Source organism: Lissotriton vulgaris, chromosome 5, assembly GCF_964263255.1.
Source record: "Lissotriton vulgaris chromosome 5, aLisVul1.2, whole genome shotgun sequence".
Classification (NCBI taxonomy): domain Eukaryota; kingdom Metazoa; phylum Chordata; class Amphibia; order Caudata; family Salamandridae; genus Lissotriton; species Lissotriton vulgaris.
In genome coordinates, this window is record NC_141693.1 from 1,289,029,718 (window position 1) to 1,289,051,436 (window position 21,719).

Here is a 21,719-nt window from a genome sequence, read left to right on the forward strand (position 1 = left end):
GCACGAGCCAAGAGATAAGAATATTTGTCATGTAAATCGTGTTACAATCATGGTGTAAAAATATGATAAAATCTCTTCAAAATTCAAAAATGTATATTCCTGTCACATGGTGAAGGGTTTGACCTTAGTACATCAGATTATATCACTACGGCGACATGTATGCTTTTTAAACTGCTAGTTTGTAAACCGAAACACAGAAACATTCCTGCCACTCTTAGGACAACACCTTGACAAAGTTGTGAACTAAGAGGCAAATCAGCTGTCATGTGAACCCTGTGTGTGGCTTAGATTATTATCATAGATGAAGCAACAACATAGTCTAGTGTTTCCCAATCTGTGGGTCACAACCTGATTTTTGGTGGATCGCTAAATCCAGGCAATAAATAAGGTTATCTGTAGGTCTTGCTATAGCAATCGCAAAAGCGATGCTTTGCGAGAGTATAGTAATGGGCTTTTAAAAATGCTCCCAAAGTCTGCAGGTGGATTGGGCACAGTGCATGTGCGCCGGGCGCGCGCACTATTTGTCCTCCTACAGCCTTTGGGAGCATTTTCGCGGCCGCTTTGATGTTCTTAGTGAGCCACGTGGCCACTGAGAACATCAAAGCGTCCGCCAAATGCTCACCATTTGCCACCCCCTCCCTTCCTGCTGGCATCCCCCCTCCCTTCTCGCCCAGTCCTTGTTTCCCTTGGTCTGGTTTGGTTTGCATTCCTTACGGGCCACGTGACACCCTGTTGCTTCACTCCCCTCTGCCCGCCCGACCTCCCTGGACGTTCCAGCTGCAGGGGAGGGGGCTCTCTGCCCCTGCAGGCTTCTGCTGTATCCCGGTCCCTTTCTCCAGTGTTTTCAAGGGAGAATTTGCAGTGTATGTACCTGCTGTTAGCTCAACCGCTGGCAGTGCTTGGCTTATCAATAACATTACTGTGCTCCTTAGAAATGCCAGCCCCCTTTCCCACCACTAAAGTCGGGTAGACACTCCGCATCTCCCATACTTATTTTCCAGAATATATGGCACTATCTGCCCCATTGAAGCTATAAAAGCGGCAGTGGCTTTAAAGCGCCAGTACTTGTTTCATCTGGAGTATCGCTGATACTGCCCAACTGAAAGACACCTTTTGAAGCAACTTCGCGAAATGTGCATTAACATTAAAACTCATCACCCAAACATAAACACCACAGCAATTAACTATATTTTATTGCCTTGTACTGTATTTAAACACTGAGGGGCAACATATCCGCACCTGTGGGAGCAAGGTCAGTAAGGGGTGGGCATACAGTTAAAAACAACTGTAAACGTAAGGTTAAGCACAAGCCCCTGTAGCGGATGCTTTAGCCCATTTAGTTACCTAACTATCTGTCTGTGTGTCTGTATCTGTGTGTCTGTGTATCTCTGTGTGTCTCAGTCTGTGTGTGCATGTCTGTCCCTGTGTGTGCGTCTCTATGTATACGCCTCTGTCTCTGTGTGTGCATTTCTGTGTCTGTGTGCATGTCTCTGTCTTGTGTGCATATCTCTGTCTGTGTGTGTTTTTTGCTGTGTGCGCGTTTCTGAATCTGTGTCTGTGTGTGCATCTCCATGTGCATGTTTCTGTCTCTCGGTGCACATCTTCGTCTCGGTGTGCGTGTCTCTATCTGCGTGTATTTTTCTGTGTGTGCGTCTCTATCTATGTGTGTGCGTCTCTATATGTGCATTCGTCTCTGTAAGTACGTGTCTTCTCTGTGTGTGCATCTTTGTTTTTATGTGTGTCTGTCTGTGTGTGCGTCTCTATACGTGTGTCTGTCTCTATGTGTGCGTGACTGTCTGTGTGTCTCTGTGTGTATGTTTCTATCTGCGTGCCTGTCTCTCTGTGTGCGTTTGTGTGTGTTTGTCTCTATGTGTGTATTGGTGCATGTGTCTCTCTGTATGTTTGTCTCTGTGTATATGTCTACTGTTAGCCTCACTGGCAATGTAAACATGGCATGGGAACGATATAATACACACACTTACTCGACAGATACATACAAACCTGCCATTCACTAACACACACAGTACACAAACCAGCAAACATATCCAGCTAAATATAAACAATGCCAAATTCTCTAACTCTAACTAATGCGAGACCTGTTGCATTGCAAATGCTTGTTTCTTATTGTTTAAGCACTGCACAAGGGTGCATATGTTTTCCAGCTGTCTCTCGCGTGTACTTATTTCCACCTTTACTGTGCTTTGTTTTCCCCTCGCTCTCTCTCCTGTGTGCTTCTCCAAGTCAGCTCCACATGTCCACATGTTTTCAAGTGCAAGTAAGCTAACTACAGGATACAGGACTCTCCCTGATGAGCAAGCTCCGCAGCGCTACTGTTTGCTTGGCTCTATGTGTTTCTGTGGGACTCTCCGTCCCACTTCTGAAACAGCGCTGGTATTCCATACCCTCCATCCAGCTTGGTGTAAGCACAAATCCGTCTCCACAAATCCTGTGATCCTCCTGAGCCATGCAGTTGTACAGTGCCTCCCCAATTCTTTGATGTGTACCTCATAGAGAGACTATGAGGGCCTTTTCTATACTTTTGGTTAATTTGAGCAATTACCCGCATCTAGATAAATGAATAACAAATACTCGTATCTCTTACACCAATTAGAGAACCTTCACAAGAGTCCGTGAACAATAGGTCCCAAACTTTTACAGTCTTCCAAAAACATACAGAGCCCCCCTCAGAAATGAGTTGTTCCTCTAAACGAATCCCCAAAAGGATCAGAATCTGTCTATGAAGTTCAGAACAAGGACCTTGCCTAAACACTTTTATTGTCTGTAACGTTTGGCCAGTAACACTAGAAATATCAAAGTTTACTGTGCTGCAACCCCAAAATTCTTGTTAATTATTCCTTTTCAATCAATACCCTTAACTGAAACAGTATCTTTATTCCTTAGTTGTATTGTGTCAGATTCAACCTCCACACTTTTGACTTCACAGCCAAGCTTCTCCTGTAGGCCTTAAACTCCCAGCTTTCCAACTACTCAGTATCCTGGTTAGCAAGGAAAAAATGCAGCATCTTGGTGCTAACTGCTAAATGGCCCGTAAGACTTTGAGGATACGGGAAAAGGCTTTAGATACCTTGTTATTGTATTACCTCAGTAGATAAATCTGTATTATCCAATAGATGTAGGGGCGAATCATGTCACATACCTTTTCTGTGCATGGACATGTCACATTTTCACTCATTGCCTCTGTAATATCGTCATTCAAAAAAGCACCTCAAAGTGTATTCCCATAGAGACTAGTCACCATGGAGTGGGTAATCTTCCGGTGAGCTATATCAGCCAAAAGACAGATTCTAACCCATCTCAGGGAAACTCTCCATCCAAGACAATTTTAAATGAAAAGAAAAGCCTTATTTTAGATGAAAAAAATGAGATCACGTGTAGAAAATTTTGGTTTCTATGTTAATTTCTTGGCAGTTATGCCAGTGGTCCACTTCCATTTAAACTCAAAGCAGTGTTAAAATTGTGGGTTTTGACCAATCCGACTGCAGCTGGCATTATCACTCTTTAACAGTACAGATGTTTTTTCCAGACTTCGACAGCTTGAAAGGTTGGCGGTGTAGTTGCTTGGCAGCGCAGGCGAGCTCTGCCTGTGTGCCACCAGGCAGTTGACAGCCTGTCTGGAAATGTTGTGTATGTCAGTTCCATAGCTTCTAGAAGGAAGGCGAAGTGGACAGTGGGCCATCCCTGTCATTTCTGTGGGCAAGCAGTCATCTTTCTTTTTATGTGCAAGACATACACACAAACACACAACACATAGACACAAATGGTGGTATCTTTTTGGAGGCCTCAGTTCCACAATAGGCACCGAGGATGTGAGTGGGGACTCATGAAATGGATAAGGGTGGCCAATAGGACTGTCAAAATTCAACACACGCATAAAATCGGGGTATAAAATCAAAAAATGTCAGCATGGATGATGGCTCAGGTCATCTGAATCGAGCTATTGTGGATAAGGTCCTTAAAATATGCAAAATACAACTTGAAGCCAGTCAACGTAAGCAATTTTTTAAATAATCTTTGAAAGGTGAAACTAATCGCGCTCTATTTTTAACATGTCCCCCTGTGGCTATTAATCATCTTTCAAAATTGATGGTGCCAAATCAGTCTTTTGTCAAAGCAACTTTAGTCTTTTGTCAATGCAACAGTGCTAACCAATCCCATTGTTGCAAGTGCGCACTGCCATAATACATAAGCGGTTGGTAGCCACCACCTGGCAAACAATGATAGTGGTAAAGAAGGTAGTCCTTCCAGAGTGCAAACTATTTGTCTGTTCTTTTGGTATTCAATAAATAGTTTTTTTCTGTATTTATATATTCTGACTCAGAGCCAGGCTATGGAGGGAGTGTTTATTCATAAAATGCCAGGTGGAAAATGTCTATCTGGAGCTGTTTTCAAAATGTAAGGTTGGATGATGGTTTTATTATCAATGAGTCTCTGTTGATACATTACAATAACAACTTGTTTTTATGCAGCATTTAATACCGTTGATCTTAAGCACTGTAAATAACAGGTCTTACCGTTACTCAGTTTAATGCCGCTAAGTTGAACATCCCAATAAGAATAAGAGGCTAAGGTGGGTGTGCTGGTATCTAAACCTGTGACCTGCACATCGCAAACATTTAAACAGTGACTGATTACCTCACAGAGCCATCTTGCCTTTGAATACATTGCTCAGTCATGCTATAGGCTGCGACATGTAAAGCAGTATTAAGTTGCCCATTTTTCTCTAGTCAAGAATTTTTAAGAGAAATGACAACTCAATTTCAGACCATGCCCTTGATTAATTACATTTTTGTAGAATTCCGCATTTTCATCTTTTGCTATCTGGGTGTGCTGCTCTTAGACGGAAGCTACATTTTGGTTGAAAGTGAACGAAAGCACTATTTCCTTCCAAAAGCTCTTCCTCTTCTCATAGGAAATCTTTCCTCTTCCTGCCAAGTAGTCCACCAATGGCAGGCGTTGCATTTCAGCATGGTGTAGTGATACGCTTTAATCTAATGCACCACCACCAATTTGCAACATTCAGTCCCTGACTCTCCACTCACCTTACTGGTAAGACGTCGCTGCAGCCTGCACTGTGCTCTGGTGCATAAGATAAGGAACACGCCTATTACCCAGGGTAATGAGCAGTGGCAGCTGCCAACTATGGCGAGTGGTGGGGCGGGCAAATGCCATGGTGGGTGTATGTTTGCAATCACATAACTATCTAAAGTGCTGACATGCATTACATTATCGTTTTAAAGTTAAAATGTTTACCTTTAAAAAAATGGTAATGTAATGCATGTCGGCGATTTAATGCACATTAGCAATTTAAATACATTAGAAAAGTTAATAAAAATTCACTTACCGAGGGGAGGAGCCAAGATGGCGACCGGAGCGGACGTGTAAGCTCCCGGCTCCGCCAGTCCTTGCGCCCCGTCGAACTATCCTGCCTGTTATCCTGTCTGACTCATCGGCTGCTCCGACGGGGGCGACGTGCTGATCTCGCCCATGTTTTTCCGGACTCTCGGCTCGTCCGGAAGGCTGAGATACCCTGGTGCCAGTCCCGACGCCATTGCCCCAGCGCTCCTCGCCGCCTAATGCCGGACCTCGGCGGAGTGGAGACGAGCAACCTGCCTGTGGAGCGCTCGCATTCTGGAAGGGGCTGCTCTCCCTGGAACGTGGATATCAGCATCCCGGGTGCCGTAGAGTGCTGAACATCGTGCTTGCCACGTGACTGCCGGGAAGATTGCACAGCACTCCGGCTCCATTGTCTCGAGTTGAGAGGGGGCGACTCGGCTCCATTGCGGGACTCGCCCGCATATTGCTGCCTGCCCGTTCGCCCAAACCGCCTGGCTTTGCTGTCGTGGGCTCCTCACTGGCGACGCTACATAGCAGCTCGCAGCGGTGGGGGACGGAGCGACTGCTGGCCCATATCGCACCCCCCCTGTTTCTGTGCCTGGCTGGTGGGCGCTATGGAAGTCCCCGCTGACCCGCGGGACGGAGAAGACCGTCCGCCATTGCCCCTTGCCTGTGATGCCATGGCCGCGCCGGAGATCGAATTGCCTGCACCTTCCGATAATGGGGGCGGGGGGGGCACACTGCCTACCCTGTCCTACGGAGATGTCCTGCTTGCCCTACGTGAACTACGGGCGACGCTGCGGCGAGACTCCCAGGAGCTATGTGACAAGCTCGACGACATCGCCCTGGACCTGGCGCAGATTCGGAGGGACTGCTCTCAGCAACAACAGATCGCTCCCCTGACGGCTCCTGCTAAGGATACTGAGTTGCCGAGTGTTTCCAGTGAGACTGTGTTCCGCCCTGCCATGCTTGGCGTTTACAGACGATCGCATACCGACTCTGCCGGGGATACATTGTTCCTGCACTCGGCTACTGTTTCAACACGATCGCTGCTAATACCGGAGGTGGGACTGCTGGCTATTCTACTCCTGGCCCCCTTGCAAACTCGTTCATTGGAACCTTCGCCTTTTCCCCTGCTGTATTTGGTTTTTCAGAGTAATTTTGGGGCTCTCTGTATTGTAACCAAAGCATTATTGGGTAGGTGGTGTCGTCCATTTTGTGCTTGTGAGTCTCCCCCTTCCTCTCTGCTTCCATCTTGTTCCTTTGTTGATGAGGGGGTCGACACTCATAGAGGGTTGTGTACTGAAGGGCGTCCGAAATCGGGTCAGGGCTAGACTGTTTGTCTGCTGCATTGCTCTCTTACCTGATGGGGGTCGGGTTCAAAATGCTGTGTGGGGGGAATGTGTGGACCGCACGCAGAGTGCAAATTGAATTTTCCAGCTGGTTGGGAGTTATTGGATATCGCTTGGCTCTCGCTCCCAGCGCCTCCTTTGTGTTACTGCATTCTTGTTCACGGCACAGTCGGAGCCACAATTGACTACCCTGGTACCTAGGGAGCCATCGGCTCTGTTAATTTTTTTGGGGTGTCTGACTTGCCAACAACGACTATTGGGACGGGGGGTTGCCTGTATAGGGTGGCGTCCATTTTAACTCTTTGTCTCTGCACTGCCCGGGGCGGTCATCTTAGTTTCTGTTCTGGCTGGGGCGGGGTTTTGGGTGGGTACCGTGGTGTATTGGTCGCTTGCGACTTAGATAGCACTAAGGGGGTCCGGGTATCAACTTGTATTGGCCTACTTGATGTGATTTGGAATCGCGGCGCCTTCTTGGCGCGCATCACCGCTACAGCTCCTCACATTTATCCGCTTCTTGTCCATCCTGACACCTTCGACCGTGAATTGGAGCTGCTCATATCCTGTGTTGTTGGCCTTAGTCCCCTTAGATTTTAATGGCGTGGGATTCGCTAATGGATGGGTGTCCGGGAGTTTTGTTATTGTATTGGCTCCTCCCCACCTCCTTCAGTGGGAGATCTGGGACTATTCTTCCTTGCTCCCCTTATCACTAGTGAATGGTTTTCTTTGTCTTTTCTTCCTCTCTCTTTCTTCCCTTCCTTTTCTTCCTAAATTTCGGGTTTTTTGGGGTGACAAACACTCTGCTGGGGGGGGGGGCAGGCCGTAGCCTCTGCATGTGTGTAGGGTGGGGGGTTATATTTTATTTTTCCTTGGTTTCTATGGTGCCTATGTATTTCCTTTTTATAATTTTCTCTTTTCTGTTCTGGGTCTGAGTGACCGGGGTTCAGTAGGGGGCGGGTGGCGCTGGGGGTGGTACGTGGACGCGAACTGTTTCTACTGTTGACTTGTGCAATACTACCATCCTGACTGGAGGATTCTCACTAACTGTTGGTTCTCTTGATGCTGCCTGCCCATGCTGTGAAGCGAATGTACGGACTCAGTTCTCCTTGACTCTATTCTTCACTGCGTTATTTTCAGATAAAAATTTTTAAAATTTAACCTTCAATGCTCCTTCTCCCTGGCGACATGTCTCCGTTCAGTGTAACTGCTGTTAATTTTAGCTGTATTGCCTGATGGCGCTGGGGACACGTAATGCTTGCACATGTGCTTCAAAGTATCGTGGCCGGCCTGCCGGTTGTAGGCCCGTATTTGTATCATGTTTTAAGCACAATAAAGGTTTTCAAAAAAAAAAGAAGAAAAAAAAAATTCACTTACCTTGCTGCATGTCCTTGCTCCGGGCCCGGTGTTCTTCTCTCATCCAGAGCTAGCCCCAGCCAACATACCTAACCAATCCTATCACTGTTCTCATGCTGTTAACCACTATTAGAGAAGCACCAGGATTGGATGGAGCGGTCTCGCTTAGTGCTCCTGAGGCAGTGGAGGCCTGTTCTTGCTCTCTCCACCCAGCTGTCTAAGCAGAGTGGAGAGCAAGCACAGGCCTCCAGTGCCTCTGAGACATCTGGGCTGGACAGGTTTAAATTGCGAATGTCTGGCTGGCCGTCGTAAGACAGCCGGCCAAAGTGACATATACACTTTAAGCTTAAGTTCCCAGCCCACCACTCTTCCTAGCTGCTGCCACTCAGCAGCAATGTCCCCGCCCTGTCCTGATAGTTGGCTCTGTACACAGGTTAGTGAAAGGTGATATGGTAACACATTAACTTTATTACCATTTAATTTTTTCTCTCTGGGGGCATTTTTATTAGTGGACATTGCTCCTCCACCCTAATGGTGAAGCCACTGAGTGCAAGTGGTTAAAAAAACTGTGATCCATTTTGGAATGGTCAGAGGTTCCTTCCGCTTTAATGTCATGTTCCTGGTCATTTATTTAGGGGTGCCACATGCAGCAATAGAGTTTTAAAACACTCTTTCAGTTGAACCACCTAGTCGAAGGTGTTGTGTTCTGCCTGGCAAGGCCCAGTACAAGTAGTTTGGTTTTCTGCATGCACCCTTTGCCTACTCGTTCTTTGCCTTTAAGGCAATGTGCAGTACATATTTGGGACCATCCGGATGAGGGCCTTGCTCAGTGGTGTTGTGAGCTTGCCCAGGTCCATGGTATTTTGGTATGGACCCTGATTCCTCTCTCCAAGCAGTCATTCAGAGGCCCACGCCATGAAAGATGGCCTCCACTGTAGTAAGAAGGTGACTGCAGTGTCACTTGCAGGAGACACTTGATCCAGCTCGTGCAGCACAGGTTACAAGGGAGATAGCACATTAATTGTATCAGAGTCATTTCGTCATGCAGACTATACATGTCTGAACTAATATAAGGCATGGATGAAAGGGCATTCAATTTCGATGATGAATATGAGGTGACTGCACAGCCGCTTGTTAAAGGTGAATGTTCCAGTAAATGAGCACAGGACTTCCGAGAAGACGAGATCATCTCATCTCGTGTCTGAACAATTTGATTGAATAGCCCAAAGTCTATTTATTTTTGATGACCTGTGCAATTACCCTGCAGTGTTATACGGTGAAGACGCATTTTCTCTACATTATTGCACTAAGCTGTTAAACCGATGGAGTCAGGCAATGCTTTTCAATGGCTCTCAGGAGCCCCATGTCTTGTTTGACGCTCTGTCAGGCATGACGTTTTAGTCAGAAGCACTGTACATCCTGGGATTTGTAGTTCTACTTTTCTCTTTTCATATTAACAGACCTATCAGATCAGACAGTCCTACTGTGTGTCACACGATATAAGCAACCTTCACCTGGCCTGATGTCATCTGATGAACACGGTATGAGATGGAAACCTCTACATGGAGTAAGCTTCCAGCATCTGGGTGGTGGGTCCTGCACCCTAAATGTCCGTTAAGGGATTTGCATCCTCCTCAGACCCGGGAGGCAGATTCAGAAGCCTGACTTGTAGTAGTTTAAAGAAGTTAGTAGAGATTTCTTAGGCTATAACGGGCTCTAAGCCCTTTCGTCCCACTAGGGTTCTTTATGCAGTGACAGTCAGAAAGGTTGACAAATGTGTCTGAAATAACCCAGCAAGTGTGGTATTGTTGGCAAAAAATAAGTACTGGCTAAAAATGTCATAGTTGAGTAGGGGCTACTTGGCGTCTTCTATAAGACGAGGGCCTGCTTGGTGGCTGGTAGCTGTTCAGTTTGCTATTGAAAACTATAGGCTGATGTGGCATGTCTGCTCACTTATTTGAGCACAAGTTGCTAAATCTAAATTGGGCTTACATGTCTTAACAATGAATTCACGTAGCAGGTATACATCATTACATCCTTGCATTAAGACTACCCCACTGTTACTGTTCATCATGAACATAGTAGTGACTCTTGCATAAAGTTCATTTGCTGATCTACAGCAGTGTGACTCTGAAACGCAATGCTGCATTGAGTGCAAATAAAGGCAAATCTGACTAGAGTAGGGTTGAGAAGACTGAAGCAATAGTATTTCAATTAAGAAGACTTAATTACTTGCAAATAAAATTATTAACCAAAGAGTGGCTTTAGGAGATCTAAGCATGCATCACATGTGCGCATGAATGTGTGTAAAAAGGGTGTGATGGGTTTTAATTCAAGCAGTGAATGGGCCCTCCTAAAGATTGCTTAGACAGAGGAACAGTGGACCTCCTGCACTCCTGAACCACGGTGCCACTGTACCTGTTCCACTACTGTTAGCTATGCCCTGAATGAGTGACCATATATATGCAACGCAACACAGTACTGTACACTTTAAGGCACAGGGGCTGTTTTACAAAATGTTATGTTTGTTATGTTAATGTTTTGTTTGAGCGCGCAGCTGCCCCAGCTAAGGGGCGTCCCGGCGCTAACCGTATCATTGTACCGGAAAAGGAAACTGAGAGAGAAAAGAACCTAAGTCAGAGGGAAAAGATAAGTCTTAATGGCTTTCCGAAAAGGGAGAAGCTCATCAATGCTACGAATAGATACAGGCAAGGAGTTCCACAGTTTGGCCGCCAACAGTCGAAAGGAGCAAAATGACAGCATTCAGTGATTGCAAATGCATGGATAGTGAGCTGTCCCTTACAGACCTCCATCCTTACATTAACACTCATTAGCAGGGAGTCACAATTTGACTTCTGTTCCATAAACATTCATGAGGCAGGCGTGTTTGAAAGTCCCTGTGAATGGATATTTTGCAATGCAAGTAATTAATAGGCCTTGGCATGAAATTCCACTACGCTCGTGGAGTTTGCAAAGTTTTTCCCGCTCCGCGTAGCGTGCGGAGTTCCGAAAAAGTCAGCTGAGTTTTTTCCTCTCTCACCAACGTTAAGATGGCGAGCATGAGCGAGGAAAATCTTACTCCAGACCACTTCCTGGCGTGATTTATCAACGTGGGCCTTCGCGGACGGTCGCTACCGCTCGCGTTGAGAAACCTTCTGTTCGCTTTGAGAAGCTGCTGCTTGAGTATGACATCTACTTGAGTGGCAGAAAGAAGCAGAACCCTCGTGCTGATTTTAAACATGGAGTAAACAGATAGACAACCACCAACAACAATTTTAACGAAGAGCAGAGAACAGTTATATAAACCCTAAACTGGGGTGAAAACTCCCACAAGTTCAGAAAGGCAGAAGAACACCAGGGCTGCCAGTACTAGAAGGCGGGGAAAACCAGATATGAAGGACATGTACGTCAAAAAAACTGACAAAAGGTAAAGGAACAGGCTGAGTGTACAATGTTGAATTCCAAAACAACTCGCAATATTGCCAAGCTTTGACAGGCAGGGACCCCGAGTTTTCACGTGCCCTCAAAGGCAGCCAGAGCCAGCAGGCACCCAATGAGCGCAGTCGCCGTGAGATGCACTTCCATAAAACCACAGGACGTCTCAGTGAACTGAGTGATCACAGGTGACATCCAGTGTGACTTGAATGTCACTGTTTTAAATCCCACAATCAAACAACAGAAGAGTGACTGAAACGAAAAACAAAAAAAGGGAGGGGGGGAGAGGTAATGATATTCAGTTGCGTATAACAAGAGGGAGAGAGAGGACTAGGTAGCTAGTCCGAGTCCCCTAGGGTTTATATGTGATTAAACAAAAAGGACTAGCTTAAGTTGACCAAAGTGTTACAGTACTCAAATTAGTTCTGTCACGGGCACCTTGTTGGTGTATTCATGAAGCCCTCACCCACCAACCTAGTTGGTGGCATGCTTCATCATCTGGCCCACCCAGTGACACCTAGTATGTCCCGGGTGTGCTACGACGCCTGATTACAGCGGAGCTGGTATATTGCTGAGAGTGCAGTGAGGTTGGGTGAGTTGTGATTTAAAACGGCTTGGTGGTGGTCCCAGTACCCGTGGTAAATTAAATTTTAATAACTGGGCTGTCAGCAGCGGTTAAAAGTAAGGCTACAGGACGCGTAAGGGTGGCGAGTTACTGCCCCCTGCGTCCTTCAGATGGTCGACATGTTTCAGCCAGTGCCTTAGAGTATTCTGGCTTTCCTCAGGGCCGATTTTTAGAAAGGTGTGGTGAAATAAAACAGACTAGTGTTGTGGTACAGACTATGTGATACACACACCAAGGCGTTTTTCTATATGTGAGAGGGGGATTCCCTTCTCATGCATACCTGTACAAACAAACAAGGACAAAACATTTACAGAGAGAGTCAGTAGTCAATTTAGACATATGGTCAACAATGCTTTGGTGGCCGGATCTATAGTGCAAGGTGAGAGGACTATAGTCGGCTAGGTGTGATAGTACGGGTGGTGCCATCAGAGTGAAAATACGCGACTAATTAGGAGCGTGGTGTGGCTAAAACACGGAAATCACACTGAAAGGAGTTGACTTAGTGTGGCAGGGCGCAAGAAAATTGTTCTTACGCTTTGGGTTATTAGCCATGGCTTCCTGGAGGGCAGGACAACAGGTACAAGGCAGGCTCTGACCAGTAAGACTGTGAGTTTGACAAACCTGACAAGCCTCCAAACAACAAACTGGGTAAGCGCTTCTTTCCTCACAGGTCCCTAACCCCTACAGCCTATCTCTTTTTCTCCCATAGGGTCATCCCCTTACCGCTTCCCTCCAGGAAGCCTTGGCTAATAACCCAAAGCGTAAGAACAATTTTCTTGCGCCCTGCCACACTAAGTCAACTCCTTTCAGTGTGATTTCCGTGTTTTAGCCACACCACGCTCCTAATTAGTCGCGTATTTTCACTCTGATGGCACCACCCGTACCATCACACCTAGCCGACTATAGTCCTCTCACCTTGCACTATAGATCCGGCCACCAAAGCATTGTTGACCATATGTCTAAATTGACTACTGATTCTCTCTGTAAATGTTTTGTCCTTGTTCTTAATAATTGTTTGTTTGTACAGGTATGAATGAGAAGGGAATCCCCCTCTCACATATAGAAAAACGCCTTAGTGTGTGTATCACATAGTCTGTACCACAACACTAGTCTGTTTTATTTCACCACACCTTTTTAAAAATCGGCCCTGAGGAAAGCCAGAATACTCTAAGGCACTGGCTGAAACATGTCGACCATCTGAAGGACGCAGGGGGCAGTAACTCGCCACCCTTACGCGTCCTGTAGCCTTACTTTTAACCGCTGGTGACGGCCCAGTTATTAAAATTTAATTTACCCTCGGGTACTGGGACCACCACCAAGCCGTTTTAAATCACAACTCACCCAACCTCACTGCACTCTCAGCAATATACCAGCTCAGCTGTAATCAGGCGTCGTAGCACACCCGGGACATACTAGGTGTCACTGGGTGGGCCCGATGATGAAGCATGCCACCAACTAGGTTGGTGGGTGAGGGCTTCATGAATACACCAACAAGGTGCCCGTGACAGAATCAATGATATTCAGTTACCACCACCAAAAAGTATAATCAAAAAAGGAAAGGAAACAAAGGGTGAGCTTTGCAGACACAGTGAAGAAAAAGAACCCTCAGGCACCAACTGAAAGTTGGTAGTCAGTTGTCTTCATTGGGTCCTTGTTGTGAGTACGTGAAGTAGTACCCAACGGTGTGAGGTGAATTAAAAGGAGTATGGACTATTCTCCAAACCAGAAAAATATTTATTTAATGAAGGGAGAGTTCTAACTCCGTTAAAAAAGGGTGAAAGTCGGACATATAGATGGTTTGGTTAATTTGAAGCAAAGAGTCCTAAACATAAAAGTGCAAAGGTCGACATGTTTCTGCTTTGAGCGAGCCAATAGTCAGCTCAGCATTCATCAGGACCATACAAATCCTCGCCCGTAGGCGGCGCTCGCTAAGAGTTTAAGAGTGGCTTACCTACCCTTTCTCTCTCTTTGATTATATATACTGTTTTAAATCCCGACAAGGCCAACTCGACCGACCATGATTGCGAGCTCCAAAAATGAAACACTGTTAATTAGCACTTCGAAAATGTTCTTTAAAAAAGCCTCAACATTCAAAACTTTCTTAGGCAGAGCAATAATCAAACCAATTGTTATACGTGAAAACGTCTGCCGTCTTGGGACATTGCTTCGCATTGCTCCAGTGGGTGATGATGCATTATAACACAGTAACTTACATGTTTATGTGTACTTCTTATATCGGATGTAACCAAAGGGGTTGTACATAACAAGCAGAAAGACTGCCCAGAGCAAGACTCCAATGACATTAAAGCAGCGTATGTTTATTTGCAAAAAGGATGCTTAGATAATTGAAGGAAATTCAGAAACGTTTTACACCTGGATAGGTTTGATGGACTCCTAATGGAGACAGGACGACGATGTTCTTTTCATAGTTTGGATAGTACTTGGACAGATGGAAGGCACCCGCACTAAAGTGTCGACACCGGCACTTATGACAGCTGAACATGGTTACGCTGTTTGTACAATTAAAAGATAAGCAGAACAATAGTTGTTTATTAATGCAATGTACATTACAACAACTAATACCAGCCGCACAAGCAATTCTTATAGGTTTGGGGCCCAGGCTCAAATTAAGCACTGAATTAAAGTCTTGAAATGTATATAATGAGTAAAAAGGCAGACCCAAGAGTTTGCGGCAAAGTATATAGGGAAACTAAGGAACACTGAAGATAAAAGAAGTAACTGAATGCATTTGAAGAAGTGAAACCTACATTGTACAAGTACGGGTAGCCAACGAAGTTCAGCAAGGTACAGAGAGACGTGTCATGATATGAATGCAAGAATCAAAGAACAATAAAGGAAGAATTTGGAGTTGGAGTGCCACTCTAATATGCTTGGTTAGAGAAAACCAAAGAGGACAACAATAATTAAGATACTCTAGAAAAAAGTTAATATCTCAAAGAAGAGAAGGGATGCGGTGATCACATTTACAAATGCTGTATAAAGGAAAACGGCCGATTTTAGAATTAGAGGCATTTGGGAAAGAAAGTGGAGCAAACATCGAAATAAAATGTAAGGTCACGAGGTGATGCAGAAAATATATTTGACAGTGTTAAAAAGTGCAAGAGCAGGAGAGATATGTGATGAAGCAGGGTAAAATGTGTTTTTGGGATAACGTTTCTGAAAATAGGTGGACATCCATGCCTCAACAGTAGAGAGACAGACAGAGATTTGAGCTTGAACTTCAGTAGAAAAAGAAAAAAAAACACTGTAACCACAGAATAATGCATGACCGCTCTTCCCACATATGAAATATACTTGAGGCTCTAAAGCTTCAGCTTTACAAACATCCAATCCCTGATATCTGTCGGCTGCCAAGTGGCTGTTCAAGATCAGTGCTGGTAATAGAGTGTCTCCACTCCTCATGCCAGTGATGGCCGCCTAATGCCCCTCAGAAATTGTATTGGTGGCTTTACAGGAAGCGCTGTTCTTGTAGATGGTTTGTGGTGGTTGGCAAACTGGCTGTGTTGCTTTTCACATTTTTGGTCTCTATGATCGTTTTCAGGCTGGCCTGCGCACCATCGAAGAGGAGGCTGGTCATGAGATCCACCGAGCAATTTCTGGAGATCTGACCGCAGAGGAGGAGCTGGAGAGAGCCATGGAGGAGGCAGCCTTGGAGGATGGGATATACAGGGTGAGTTTGGATCTAATGATGCTCGGGGATTGGGACACTGAATACAGACATTGTGTTTATCCGTCTCTCAGTTTTATCTCTGACCATTGTTGCCCAGTTGCTTTACTGATTTGATATGTAAGGCTATTGTAAAACTAGGCTATGGTGAGGCATCACTTTAGACAAGATCTAGAATTTCCCTCTAAATGTAAAGAACAAGTCTTGCAAGGTGGGATTTAGACAGTTCCTCAGTCTATATATTTTACCCAGCAATTCTATTTGCATGTGCAATATTGAGCTACCAGCACACCATATCCACTTGAAATACATCCTTTATTATGAATACATCAGATCTTGTACAGTGATTTTCTGCTTCCAGACTTTAATTATATTTAGTCTGTCTTCAGGGTCTATGGAAGACCTGTAACAGTCTGTCTTCCATTTGGGCACAGTTTTGAAATACTAAGTGCTTGATTTAGGTATGGGAACATCATATTCTCTAAATTAAAGTTTCTGACTTATTCTGAGCTGGAGTCCCTGGAATGGGGAATAACACGCACACTCAAAATTTCTGGGTCCTTTTTTTTATTTTGAGACCATTCTGCTCCCAACCTTCTCTGACTTAAAGACCCACTTTATGTACAACGCTTTTCTTTGCCTTTGTTGCCATTCCAATTCAGGGAACAATTCTTCATGTTGTGGGTTATGAAATCCTCAGTTGTAATCATGGCGGTCTAGTGTACTGGACTTTAACAAAACTGCAGACCCTTCATGAGACTCAAGCAGTTGTAGCAACCACAGTAACATCCCAGGAAACAGAAGTGTGGTCCTGAAATGTAACAACCTCTGGTGAAGAGGAGTCGGTTTTAGGCCCAGGATGGTTGGGTCCATTCAACGTTTTCATGCTATTTACGTACAATACGCTATATACATTTAATCTAAATGGGATACATTTACATAGTTAGATGTCGTCCTGAAAATCTTTAGTGGATGAAGCTTTGCTGGACCTGCATTTACCTCCAATAAAAAAAGTTTTTGTACATCACTTGTTAGCACAGTACAGGTATTAAATAATTGTATTTCCAGTTTGGAATATATGGCCTACCCTCCCTTTTTGCTGTAAAGAAACATTTTTTACTTTTGAATGCAGTGGATTTAGCTGTTTGTTTAAAATCCATATATATTGGGACCCGCAGGCGACTCCAGACAATTTCAAAATATGATTGTCTCATATAGCATCCAAGATCCCTAAAGACCCCTTTTGAGTTGCTGGTTCACGTCTGCATTAGGCATTCTCTCTTTCAGTAATTTTCACGTTTGAGAAAAAATCAGATTTTCCCAATAGGCCACATTAGATATTACAGAACATGTCCTGTTTCTGTTCTTTTTCAGAGAACTGGAGGTCTTTTCGGTCAAGCCGACTCTTTCCCCATTGAGCACAGCAGCCCCATTCAGTCCCATCGGGCCAGCCAGCGGCCACTCCGCTTCTCGGAGGCTGGAAGCGATGACCTGCAAGATCTGGATTCACCAGTCTTCCTGCCAGAGGTGGAATTCTTCCCCTTGGAACGCAACAGCAACGCCAACAACTGCAACTTCAACAATGGCAACATCAATGGCGTCTCAAGGTGGGATAGAAGTTTCTGCCTTGTGGTGCATGCAGAAGTATCTTTCTGTCTGTCTGTCTGGGAGATGTTTGTGTTTGCACATGTTTAAGTTTCGACTCAGTTTTATCTCTGTCTTTTGGTGGGTCAATGATCCTACACACATCATTTCCAAAGATTATGATTTGGCAGGATTATTTTGTGTTGTGTTATTTTATTAGTAAGTATTTCTTTTACACAAGTAAATATTCTTCACTGTTTCGAACTCCAAACTCCAAACTTGGTATTGCTGTATAGGATGAAAAAAAATATCTGACTAATTCATAAATCATATGTTTTGTGTGTGAATCTCTCCCACTGTTTGCACACATTAATTGTATACAAATATTTGTGAGAGTATGAAGGCAATCTGTCTATCAAGTGAAGTGCTGTTAGCACATAACCATCAGTAGCGGCCAGCATGAGGCAAGAGCGTTGGGGCGGGGTGGGCGTTAAAATGACAGATGACAGGATAGGTAATCTTAAATTGAAAAATAAACCACTTACCGTGAGCTCACCGCATCACCGAGTTGGCCCCATGGCCCCGCCGATCTTACCAGTGCCAGCCGCACTGTTAACCATTTGTCTAACTCTACTCATTTGCATTAGTCGAGAGTAAAGACCTGCTAGTAAAGTCTGTATTTTAATAGGAGACAATTATCTACTCATTCAACATTTTGGTTGTTTGACTTTAAGTAAATATTGTACAATAACATTTTTCATGTAAAAATTGTATAACTTTGATGAAAAACAATACCTGAAGGAGCATTAGGTTCGCAATACAAAACCTCAATTTCATCGATGTTAAACTTTGGTTCCCCATGCACTGCATAGATGTGATGGTATTGTATTGTATTGTAATTGCATTTATATAGCGATAACAACCCTGACGAGGCGTCAAAGCACTTTTTGTGCGGGTAGCACCCAAATCTGGGACCCATAGAGGATTAGTGTTGAATTAGTATAGTGAAGCATGCAAGTACATTTTAAGTGGTAGATAGGTTAGTCAGTTATTTGGATTTGGAATGATAGCAGAAGGATAGAGGAGGACAAAGGTTTGTATTTATATAGCGCTTGTTGACGCACGCTATTCAGGAAGCCTACAAAGGATTAGTGGTGAATTAATACGGTGAAATATGAAGTAATTTCAGTGGTGGATATTAGTCAGTTACTTGGAGTGAGAAGGATAGCGGAGGGATAAAAGGGGAAGAAAGATTTACTTCATATAGAAATTGTTATCCCTGATGGGTGTTGAATCACTTTTCTGGCGAGTAGCACGCCACTCCGGAACCCATAAAGGATTTCTGTTGAAAATTAGTATAGTAAAAAAAAAAAAAATGAAGTAATTTGAGTAGTGGATATGTTATTCAGTTATTTGAAGTATATTAGTATAGTTTAATATGGAATTTGATAAGTTAACATGTTAGTCTGTTAATTTCGATTGAAAAGGATAGTGGAGGGTTAAAAGAGTGATTTTTTTTTTAGGTCTTAGCAAAAGGAGGGGGGGCTTTTGGATGAGTAAAAAGGAGTTTTGGAGGAGAGGACTCAGAGGAAAGAGTTTAGAAAGGTGTGTTTTAGGGTATCGGTATAGTAAAAGAGGTGTCAGATGGTGCAAGGAGGGGTAGAGTAGGAGAGAGTCTAGAAAGGGTTATTTTGACAACCATAGTAGTGGTATGGGGTTTGGGATAAATGAGAGAGTGGATGTAGAGGATATATTGATTGATGTATAGGATGAGAGATAGGGTAGTGCATTGGAAGGAGTAGTGGAAGAAGTTTGAGATGAGTCAGAAGGTTAGGCTAGAAGATATATTGAGTGAAGTATAGGCTGATAAATAGGGTAGTGCATTGGAAATGCTAAATTAGAAGAAAGTGATAAATATATAGATCCATAATTACATTGAAAGTATATAGATACATAAAGGAGGTAAGTATATGTAGATTAAAGATATTGATAGAGGCACAGGGTGAGAAATAGGGTAGTGCATTGGATATGCTTTTTCAGGAGAAAAGTAACAGACACACAGATCCAAGTGCATGGAAGGTACATAGATGTACAATGGAAGTATGTACATGTAGACCAAAGATGATTTTTATTTATTTATTTATTATTATTTTTTCTCTCAACAACATAGTTATTTGACATGTTTAACAAAGTAATACACAAAGATAGGTACATATCTATAGTGAGAAAAAAATGATTGTATACAGAGGGATATGCTGTAAATTTCTCTTTGCGTATGGTGCTTATGTGGGGAAGAGCCAAATCTTGAGTAGTTCTCTGAAGATAAGGTGGTTGTCGGTGGACCTTATGTTGGGGGGTAAAAAATTCCATAGTTTGGCTGCTTGAACTGAGAAGGATGTGCCACCCATGGTTTTTTTCTTGTATGGTGGGATTTTGAGGCGAGATGCTCCTTTAGAGCGGAGGTTTCTTTGTTGAATGTGTTTGGTGATTTTATTCCTGATGAAGAGCGGTCCCATTCCATGTATTGCTTTGTGGGTGATACAAAGCAGCTTGAACGTGGATCTTCTGGCAACCGGTAACCAATGCAGGGCTTTCAAGGCAGGGGAGATGTGGTCTCGCGGTTTGATATGCAAGGGTAGTCTGGCAGCCGAGTTCTGAATCCGTTGTAGTCTTTTTATGGTCGTTAAAGGTGACCCGTGATAGAGGCTATTGGCATAATCGAGTTTGGACAGAACAAGGGAGATGGTAGCTTGGACCTTGTGTGGGAATCCCAAATGAGGGAAAATCTGTTGTAGCTTTTTTATAGTAGCAAAGCTTGATCTTGCTAGTCTATCCACTTGAGCATTCATCGACAGCTTGGAGTCCATGGTCGTTCCGAGGTTTCTTACTTCCTTCGACACTTTAGGCAGTGATCCCAGTTCATCAGGCCATGCGGCAAGCGGGTTGTAATGTTTCCAATCGCCACACGTGATCAGTATTGTGTGGGTTTTAGCAGGTGTGTTTTTAGTGCTGGTATTAGGATAGCAATCGTGTAGCTGTTCTGTATCGTGTTCCTTATCCAGCATGCTAAGATGGCATTTTGATGGGTCTGCAGGTGTATGTGTTGGAGATGGTGTTTGAGAGTGATTTGGAGTGCTGTGTTGCTTTTGTGGTGTAACATTGTTGTGAAGTAGACATGGTGAAGCAAAGTTGTGATGTGTGGCATGTTGCTTATATTTATTGTGTGTGTTTAAGGTGGAAGGTGTATGAATCAGTGGAGGTGGTGTAACATATGGGTCATCTATTAATGTTCTAAATTGTCCAATGAATGAGAGGCGGTTAGAAGAGAGGTGCTGTATTGCTATATCTGTGTTAGGTGTGGTGGAAGAGTGAAAGCTTGGCATTGGATTTTGTTACTTTGTGTGGTTTGAAAGGTAGGTATACATTTGTATTTTGTGATGGTAAGTGTTATGAGGTGTTGCGCTTTGAAGATCTTGTTGTGCTGGTGTGTGTGATATGTTTTGCTTTTGATGAGTAGTGAAAAAGGGTGCTGATGTATATGTTTCATGAAATTGATTTGGTTGTGTAGTATTGTTTGTGAGAGGAGGATGTGATGTAACGGGGTGGTGATGTGTTTGAGTAGAGTGCATGTTGTGTGTAGGAAGGAATGAAGTAGAGGTGAGAGTGTTTATCTTAGACTGGTTTGTTGCAAGAGTTACCAAGTGTGGTGGTGTGCAGTGTGTGTGTTTTGCATTAGTGTTATTATCGTAGAAGGGAGAAGAGGGTGTTTGTTGGACAACTGATTGAAGGATGACTATACGTTTGTTAGTTATAAAAGGTGGTCTGGTAGGTGTAATTACAGCAGGAAGGGTGTGTCTGAATGGGATGTAGTTATGTATGTTGTTGATTGGCGTTGTGTTAGTGATGAGTGTATAGGTTAGTGATATAGGATAGAGTTGTGTACTGTTTGTAGGTGATGGTGGATATGTGTGGTAGTTGGGATAGTAGGGTGTGTAGATGTTGTTTGGTTGGGTTTGAAGTGCAGGCTGGTACATTAATCTGTGCATAGTGTGTTGCTCTGTTTGTGGATGTGAATGGTGTGGGCTGGGTATTGCTAAATGAGAAAAAGGGCAGCATTTCTGGCCCTAGTCCCGACCAGTCTCGAATAGGATCAAACAGGCAACTGCCCTTGTCCTCTTTGCCCTTAAAAGGCTCAAACAGGCAACTGCCCTTGTCCTCTTTGCCCTTAGCCTCAACGCCCGGGCTGAGACGCCCTAACCCTGGCCTTTGTTATAGCCCTAGTAACCAGGTGACCCCTTCAGCCAATGGGAACCCTAGCCCTAACACTATC

General features: G+C 44.2%; 1 protein-coding gene across 2 annotated transcripts in view; it reads left to right on the forward strand.

Moving 5' to 3' along the window:
• The window catches only part of CACNA1S (calcium voltage-gated channel subunit alpha1 S), a 548,608-nt gene that overhangs the window by 477,541 nt on the left and 49,348 nt on the right, over positions 1–21,719 (forward strand). For both annotated transcript variants that reach the window (XM_086923168.1, XM_086923169.1), the window contains exons 39-40: positions 15,680–15,808; positions 17,180–17,412. In XM_086923168.1, the coding sequence (XP_086779294.1) occupies positions 15,680–15,808; positions 17,180–17,412 (362 nt within the window). The remainder of the gene's footprint in view (positions 1–15,679; positions 15,809–17,179; positions 17,413–21,719) is intronic.